Source organism: Hipposideros armiger, unplaced genomic scaffold (assembly GCF_001890085.2).
Source record: "Hipposideros armiger isolate ML-2016 unplaced genomic scaffold, ASM189008v1 scaffold_1567, whole genome shotgun sequence".
Taxonomy (NCBI): Eukaryota; Metazoa; Chordata; class Mammalia; order Chiroptera; family Hipposideridae; genus Hipposideros; species Hipposideros armiger.
The window spans coordinates 29,063-38,807 of record NW_017732917.1 but is presented as its reverse complement, the minus strand read 5'-3'; the positions used below and the strand labels follow the sequence as shown (position 1 = coordinate 38,807).

The following is a 9,745-nucleotide window of genomic DNA, read 5'->3' as shown; positions in this document are numbered from 1 at the left end:
GTCTCCCCTTTGAGAGACAGCCCCAGGTCTGGTCATAAACTCTTTGGAACGAAAATTCTCTTATACAAGTTTTGTTTAGGAGCCTTAAACTTAACATTATGAGGTAGGTATTATTGTCATTCTTATTTTACTCATAAGTAACAGGAGGCATAGGGAAGTTGACTTGCTCCTTGTCTCACAGATTTTCAATAATGAAGCTGAAATTCAAACCCAGGTAGCATGATCAGGCAGCTATATCTTTGCTGCTTACATCTATAGAACTTTGAAGAAAAACAAATTGCGATGCAAAGAGGTTATTGATGTGTACCAGAGTTTAGAAAATATACCTCACATCCATGTATTTTAATACCTTCTCAAAGTCTTCCTCCAAATTACCAAGCCATTAATCACAGTGAATTGTATAACAGGAAATTACAGAAGAAACAGACTGGTAGTAAGCATCAAACTACTAAAATCTTAGAACTAAAGGTTTAAAAGCAATAACCTCTAACAGAGAAACCAAAATTTAATTTGGGTACAAAAATGCTAAGGTCAAAATAACTTTTGACACATTTTTTGAAAGAAGTCAGACCTGTCCCTTAGGCCATTTGTTGGCTATCATTGTCAGATGGGGCCTGCATGGCTCATGGGAGGAATTAGGTTGCAGCTCCTGAGGGTGTCCTCTCTGGCCCTGGCTACCTCCTGAGTTATACCTTACTTCTAAGTCCCGTTTTATTTTTGTCTTCCAGCTGAAACTAAGATCTGCTTCAAATACTACCATGGAGTGAGTGGAGCCCTGCGAGCTACTACCCCTAGTGTCACAGTAAAAAACTCAGCAGCTCCTGTAAGTTCCATTCCTTCCTCTTTGGTCAGACCTAACTCTAATGCTTGTTTACTTTTCCATTTGTTCATATGTTTGTGTGTGTGTGTACATGCATGTATGAAGACATATTAATAGATTATGAATAGACAGACAGAAAGATATGCACCTCAAAATAATAAAAAGGGGTGAGATCCAAAGCCAACCTTATTCCATTGCATACCAATTTTTGAGAGAGAAATGTTGTGCTTCAGTACATAGCTAGTTGTTTCTAATAAACTCAGACTTAATAGCAGTGAATAATAAATCTTTCTTTGAGACTTAAATTTCTTGGTTTTAAATATATTCATTTTCATATGTTTTAACATTTTTAGGTTTATAAATAAATGACTGATTTTAGTTATAGAATTATATAGGTATGCCTAGAAAAGACTAGAATCTCTGATCCTTTTCTATTTTTTTAGAAAGTGCATAATTTACTACATTTATGAGTTCATGATAAATGAGGCTTTTTTCTTTATATAAATAAGGAACTGCACTCAAAAAAGCTTAAGTAATATACCTAAGGTCACACAGTTAGCTAGTTGCAGATCAGGGTTTTAAATCATGTTTTTTTATTCCATACTCTGTGGTTTTGATCAGAGCTATGATAATAGACACCATCTCTTCCTGAATTACAGTCTACTTTTTATCTTTGTGGTACTTTTTACTTTAGTTTTCAATACATCTGATCAGGCTAGATGAAATCTACTTACAAATGGCATTCTTACCCCTTTCACATAAATTTAAAATTACTGAATAGGCGAGACTAAATGAAAACTAATGAGAACTTTGTCATGTTAGTGTAAGTAAAAAAAAAAGTTTTTTCCTGGGGGCGAGGGGGGAAGTACTTAAAATTAAATATGAGTGATTCAGAAAGTACTTTGGCTCTAAAAGATATCATTTTGCTGTTTCACAAATCAGTTCTGTGTGCTGAAGTTGAGCGAGTTGAATCCTTGGTGATAGCAGTGAGATAAGCTGGCTTCAGGGTCAGAAGCCAGTCTGCCTCCATCCTGAGAGGTAGAGCAGAACAGGACACTGACCTGGAGTGGGGAGGTGGGGGTCAGGGTTTACTTTGAGGAGACATGCAGCAGGAGGGGCAGGGAGAAGCAAGTGCGGGGGACCACGTGTATTTTTTACTGCTGTGTTAATTTCTGTACACTAGCCATGCAGGTTGAAGCATGATGTCATTTTACTGGCTGGGACAGGAATTTAAGTGTGGAAATATGCCAGACCCACTCTTCCAGGCCTATTTGTGTGGGCCATCCTCAAAAGAGAGTTCTTGGAAAATCCAATGAGGTCCTGATACATGTAGCCAATTGTGAAGGCGGAGGGTTAGCTAAAGCGGGGCTGCAAGGCTGGAGTTGGGACTGAATTAAACCAGAAGTGAGCTGGATAAGGCAGGAAGGCACTGAACACAGCTGACAAAGTAGGAAGGAGGCTGGAAGTAGAGTCAAGCTGACTTAGGAAAAGCTTTTCAGATTAAGGCTTGGCTGGCTTTTTCCATGGTAACAATTCATGTGATGAGGGGCTGTTGATGCCAGGAACAAGGGCTTATGTCAGAGAAGAGGAAACATCAAACAATGTACTTCAATCATATTATTTGACAGGAAGCTTCAGGAGATTACATTGATTTTGTGTCAGCTCTCACCCCATCCCATCTTTGTTATTCTGTGTGTGCTACCACTGCTTGTATTTAAAACTCAGACATCCTGAACTACTTTGACATGTTGCTGTTCTGATTACCATCTTCATAGTGATTTTCTCATATTAATCAGGAGACACTTGAGTTGACCCTTTAATGCACATTCCATTTATGTTTCCCTTCTTAATTCTCATGCATGTGAGGCCAGGGGCAGAGAGAAAGAGTAATAATCATCCCACTTCCTCATTAGAGATGAGCACTTGGAGTCCTGTGGCAGAAGAGAACATGCATTTTTTTTCAAGACAGTATTTTAATGAGTAGTTGGGTTTTATAATAGTTAAACTATTAGTGACCCTTATTGTTCTATACCATGGTGCACTTTTCACAGGAGTTTCACTTGCATTATTCTAGTTGGTTCACAGCACATTTGTGAGATGGGCAGGATGTATTATTTTGGTTAGGTGACCATAGGCTATATGGCAATAGAGCCAAATCAAACTTAGCTTATACTTTTTGCAGCTCACTTCAGTTCCTGGTGTAATCTAGTAAACTTCTGGGTTAAATATACCTATGCAGTTTGATCTGGGACTTAAGCACACTGGTTCTAAGGGGAAATGCTATTCAAGTATTCCAAAATCAGCTTGTGAATACATTTAACTATCTGTTTTTAAATTGAGGATTGCTGTTAATGCAATAAGGAGGAGTTGGATTTCTGTGACCATTATATTATGTCCCAGAAGTCACTGAGATAGTTTGTGACAATATACTAAAGTTGTAATTTTTTAAAAGAAGGGACATATATCAAATGCTCCTTCAGTATAACCAGTACTTCAATGCTTTGAGCATAACAGGTTATCAATATGTATTAGTTCTTGTTCTCATTTCCTCATTCTGCCTTATCCTCTGTTTTTGTCTTACTGACATCTGTTGAGGTCCCTGTTATAAAAAGAGGTTGTAATCTATCCTTATTTTCCAGGGCTCTCATTTATTTACTAACCTTTATTGTATGTCAGAAACTATGGTGGGTAAAGGTTATAGAGATAAACGAAATATAAGCCCTGTCATTGAGAACTCATACTGATTCTATTATAAATGATAACACTCTGAAATGTCCGGTACTCTAGTGTGAAAACCAATTGTTCTGGTGTGTTCACAAAGAAATGAGGAGGTGCTTGCCGCAGCTAACAAGGCTTTGAGAGGGGGTGGCATGTAGGCCAAACCAGGCAGCATGAATAGGACTTTGCTAGGCCTGGGAGGGAAATAAGGCACAGCTGTCATAAGTGACAGCATGTGCAAGAACATGGGAGTATAAAATGCCACAAGATCTAAATTATGTCAGGTCTAAAGAATATGTGACTTAATATTCTTCATCTAGCATCTGCACTTTTGTTATTCATAGATTTTATATCTTACTGAGAGCGCTTAGCACATTTTATATTTTTCTTCTATTTTCTGTAGAAAATAATTTTCAAAAATAAGCTCTCCCTCTCAGTATTTTTGCCCATCCTACCTTCCTCTGGTACATTACAGTCTCTCTTAATAAGCCCAATGGTAATATTTTCCTCTCCCCATTTATACATCAGAGGATAAAAATCTATGCATACCTACAATTTTCCAAAAGACAGAGTAGGTAAATTGTCCTTAGCTCACCACACTATCCACTATGAACTTACAAGCTTCTCCCATTAGGTCTCTGCTTCAATAGTAGGTTGAAATGGGACTGAGCTGGCATCTTCTTGTAGAAAGGGTCTCTTTTGGACCCAAAGAGAACTCCTTCTTTGCCTGGTGGCTTCTTGGACATTGTGGCAGAGTCAGGCTCTCTATAGCTGTCCTCAGTCTCTGTTCAAAGTCCTGAGCACAGCACTCCCCCTGCCTATTTTCCAAGATTTTCCCTGGATATCATTCACTTGACAGTGCAGTGGCCCATGTGTTTCTCTCATTCCCAGCTGTGCAGAGGTCTGGGGACTGGCACCTCTTGATATTGAACATTAGTAGCTATTGGAGGACTAACTCCAGAGGCTCATGAGGCAAGGCCCAAGGAGTTGGGAAAAGGCTACCAGAGTGAGGAACAGGCGAAGGATGTTATGTTCCTACCTTTTTTGGGGCCTAGTGATGAGGAGTCCCCCAGATTTAGAGGTCAAACCACATGTAGTCCAAGAATATATTTCTTGCTCTGTCTTCATCAATATTAATATTTGTGTAAATTCCTTCAGGATTTTGTTATTCTGAATTGTTTTAATCCTTACTTCACATTGCTATTGTCTTCTTATCTATTTAACTGTCTGTCTATCTATGTACATATTCTATATTTTTAGCTTTTTCAATGAGAAGTTGGAAGTGAACATATCAGGTTCTCCTCCTTCTTCCACCACTTTAATTCTGTATGTCAGCAACCAAGGTTTTGATAATAATTAAACAGCATAAAGTTCTTTGCCAAAATTTGAAATAGTGCTCCATAGATTTATGTTCACAGGTTGATTTGTCAGACCCCTAAGCAGAGATAGAATTGACATTCTCAAAAAATAAAAAACAAAAAAACAAAGCAAGAAAAGAAAAAGAAAGAAGGCAACCCAATAAGACATTTCTTGGGAATGCAGGCTAAATTCATACATAAGGTAAAATTAGGTCAAGATTTTTCCACACAAATATGATGATTTTTTGTTCTATTTCTTTAAAAAAGATGCTATTGAGCTTTTGATGGAGACTGCATTAAATTTGTATATTGCTTTGGGTAATATGGACATTTTAACTATGTTCATTCTTCCAATCCATGAACATGGAATGTCTTTCCAATTCTTTGTCTTCTTCAATTTCTTTTGAAAATGTCTAATAGAAAATGTCTAATAGGTATTTTATTCTTTTTGTTGCAATTGCAAAAGAAATTATTTTTTCCATTTCTTTTTCTGAAATTTCATTATTAGTATATAGAAATGCAACAGATTTTTTTGTATGTTTATTTTGTAGCCAGCAACTTTACTGTATTCGCTTATTGTTTTTAATAGTTTTGGTGGTATTTTTAGGGTTTGCTATATAAAGAATTATGTCATCTGCAAAAAGTGGCAATTTAACTTCTTCGTTCTTAATTCAGATGCCTTTTATTTTTCTCTCTTGCCTGTTTGCTCTGGCTAGACTTCTAATACTACGTTGAATAACAGTGGTAATAGGGGGCAACCCTGTGTCATTCTTGAATGATTCAGTTTTTCACCATTTGCAACAACATGGATAGATCTTGAGATTATTATGCTAAGCGAAATAAGTCAAACAGAAAAAGTTGAGAACCGTATGATTTCACTGATATGTGGGATTTAAAACTGAAGGCAACAAAAGAACAAGACAAACAAACAAAGAAACAAAAACTCATAGACACAGATAACAGTTTAATAGTTGCCAGAGGGTAAGCAGGGAGGAGAATGATAGAAGAGGATAAAGGAGGTCAAGTATATGGTGATGGAAGGAGAACTGATTCTGGGTAGTGAACACACTATGCATTATATAGATGACATATTATAGAAATGTATACTTGCAACCCCTATAATTCCACTAACAAATGTCACCCTAATAAATATAATAAAGATTTTTTAAAAAACTTTAAAAAAAACATGGTGGTATTGGAGACCTCAGCCTCTGTCTTCCCACAAAGATCAACAATTACACAGTTATCCCTGACTAAAAACAGCTCTGGGAGGGCTGTGGAGTCCACTTGAGAAACTTCAGCAGCACAGTGTAACAATAACAATAACAACAAAGAAAAAGAATAATCATGTAAGAAGAGTAGGAAGACAGATTCTGTTTAACTATATCACCCCATTCCTCAAGCCAGCACTGCTCAGTGCCAAGAGTGAACTTCTCAGATATAAAGAATTCACCTCTCCAGGAAAGGAAAAGCAGAGAAAGTGATCAGTTTGCCCAGCCTTTCAGTTCATGAAGTTTTCATTTTGATTTCACCCTACCCAGTCCTACAAAGCTGAGAGGTATAGAGATGGCTAGGGACAAGGAAGAAAAGCAGGGTCTACCAATAGCTACCACACTGGAGGAGTTATCATGGTTCACAGTGACCTGTTCTACAAATAAACGAAGCAGCTTTTGCAACTGAAGAAAGAAGCAACAGCCAGCACAGATGCCACAGAACAATTGCAGATTTTACCAGGTGCTTTTGTCCCATAGGTATTCATGGTTGCTGATGCCAACTGCCTGAGTTTCTCCCAGTTATACTCCCCACCCTCTCTTGAGCCTGGAAACCACACCAGCAGCCAGTCCAGGCCTCTGGGGCTGAACAAGAAGTGAAAGGTGCCAGCCTTTACCCCTACTGCTAAACACCACTGCCATGCACAGCTAACTCTTCCAGCTGTGTACATGCATGCTGCTGGCCTGACCCCTATCACTAGTCTACACTGTGAGAAAAAAACACAGGGAGAGACTGAGTAGTTATAAGAGAACATGCCCACGAGCCAAAACCTTCCCTTCCCTTCCCCACAGTTGCTTGTGGTCCCAAATCAGGCACTGTCTTCTGTCACCAGCATGCACCACTGCACTCGCTTGATACTAGCCCCTTTGGTGTGCACCAGCATGCCCCCAGCCCACCTCCCATCTCTGGTCTCCACTGCCATGTTCCTGTGGCAAGACATAGCAGTAACAGTAGTACATTCTGAGAGACAGGCCATCTGCAATTGGGACCAGCCCTTGCTGCCTGCCCTGGCCCTCACCATTACATGTGTCTGCAGTTGGCATTTGCCACTACACAGGCACCTGCAGGTGTACCCCACAGTTGGGTGTGTGCATACTATCAGCTCTGGTTACCAACAGCTCTGGGGCCTGGTCTCTGCTGCTGAACCTGGAGATGCTGCTGGAGACTCCAACAGCCATGACAGCCACAATGGTCCCCCACAGTATCACATAGGGCTCTAAAGTTGTCAATGCTGTGGACCCCAGTGGCCTGAGTCAAGGAAACATTATGCCTCCCCTGAAACCAGTGCTGCCACGAGCCCCTTCGCTTGGCATCCTGCAAATCCAGAACTTCTCCCACCTATAGATGAAAGTCTTCTCTTACCAAATCAGTCTATAAAGTCTGGGAGAGATCATTCCTTCTTAAAATGCACAGATGCCTATGCAAGTCTATAGGGATCATGAAGAATCAGGAAAACTTAACTCCACCAAAGGAACACAGTAAACCTCCAAAGTTCTCCAAAAAAATGGAGGTCCAAGAGTAACCTGACAAAAAGTTCAAAATAATTTCTCTAAAGATATTCAGAGAGCTACAAAAGAACACAAATAAGCAACTCAATAATATCAGAAAAACAATACAAGAACAAAACAAGAAGTTCAGCACAAGATAGAAAGCAAAACAAACAAAAAAGGAGCAAACAGAAATTTTGAAATGAAAAATGCATGATTGAACTAAAAATTTCATAGAAAAAAGACCAAGCAAAAGAAGAATAAGTAAGCCTGAAGACTGATCAATTAAAATTATCCATCAGAAGAGCAAAAAGAAAAACAGAATAAAAAATAGTGATGAAAGCTTACATGATCTATGGATACAATAAAAAGAACCAATTTATGAATTATTAAAGCTTCTGAAGAAGAGGGGGAAAAGAGGGTGGAAAGTTCATTTAAAGACATAATGGCTGAGAACTTTCAAAATCTGGGAAATGATTTGTATCTTCAAACTCATGAAGCTCATAGCTCACCAAACAAATAAACTTAAAGAAATCCTCTCTAAAACACATTATAATAAGCTTGTCAAAAATTAAAGAAAAAAAGAATTTTAAGAGTAACAAGAGAAAAAAAAACAAAAAACCTTTGTAACTTACGAGGGAACTCCCATAAGGGTAGGCAAGTAGAGTGTAGGATGATATATTTGAAGTGCTAAAAGGTAAAAACTGTCAACCAAGAACACCTTACCTGGGAAAGCCGTTCTTCAGAAATGAGGGCAAGATTGACTTTCCCAGACAAACAAAAGCCTTAAAGTAATGCCGAAAGGGGTTCTTCAAGCTGATATTAAAAGATGTCAATAAATAACATGAAAACTGAAAATATACAGCACACTGGTAAAGGTAAGTATATAATCAGATTAAGAATATTTTCATACTATAATATAGTAGAGTGTTAACCACTTAACTTTAGTATAAAGTTTAAAGGGCAAGAATATTAAAAATAAGTATAGCTATAATAATTTTAATGGATACAAAATATAAAGAGGTAAACAGTGACATCAAAAAAATAAAAGCAGGGGAAGTAAAAGGGTAGAGTTTTATACACGATCAAAGTTAAAATATAAGTGTAAAATAGATGGTATATCTATAAGGTGTTTTATGTAAGCCTCATGGTAACCACAAGGCAAAAAGTTACAATAGATTCACTATGGAAAATTATCAATTCACAAAGGAAGGCAGAAAAAGAGGAAGAAAGAAACAAGAGAACTACAAAAAACAGAAACTGCAGAAAACAGTTTGACTACAGAAAACAGTTAATAAGATGGCATTAGTAAATCTTTACCTATCAAGAATTACTCAAAAAGTAAATAGATTGAATTCTCCAATAAGAAGACATAGAGTGGCTAGTTGGATAAAAAAATCACAACCCAAATCTATGCTTCCAATAAGAGACTCACTTAGCTTTAAGGAAATGCATAAGCTGAAAGTGAATGGATGGAAAAAGATATTCCATGCAATTGGAAGCCAAAGGTAGCAAGGGTAGATTTATTTATATCAGACAAAATAGACTTAATCTAAAAACTGTAACAAGACATAAAGAAGGTCATTATATAATGATAAAGGGGTCTACTCATCAAGAAGATATAACAATCACAAATATATATGTGCCCACAATGTTGGAGAACCTACATATATTAAGAATACTAACAGATCTGAAGGGAAAAATAAACAACAGTACAATAATATTATGGGGGTTCAATAACCTAATTTAACAATGGATAGATCATTCAGACAGAAAATCAAAAAGAAAATGTTGGCCTTAAACCATACTTTGGGCCAACTGAATTTAATAGACATACAAAACAGTCCATCCAACAGCAGCAGAATACACATTATTCTCAAGCACACATGGAAAAATCTCCAGGAAAAATCATGTCATAGAGCACAAAAAAAGTTTTAGCAAATTCCAAAAGATTGATACCATTCCAAGTATTTCTTTCAGTCACAATGGTATGAAACTAGAATTTAATAACAGGAGGAGAACTTGAAAATTCAAATACATTTTAACAATGTTAATTCTTCCAATTCATGAACACAGAATATCTTTCCATT

General features: G+C 37.4%; 1 protein-coding gene across 1 annotated transcript in view; it reads left to right on the top strand.

Annotated features, from left to right (window-relative positions):
* The window catches only part of LOC109377805 (E3 ubiquitin-protein ligase HECW1-like), a gene marked incomplete at its 3' end in the record, with an annotated part of 85,079 nt that overhangs the window by 47,275 nt on the left and 28,059 nt on the right, over positions 1–9,745 (top strand). Inside the window, exon 3 of the mRNA XM_019634270.1 lies at positions 729–823. Coding sequence (XP_019489815.1) covers positions 729–823 — 95 coding nt within the window. The remainder of the gene's footprint in view (positions 1–728; positions 824–9,745) is intronic.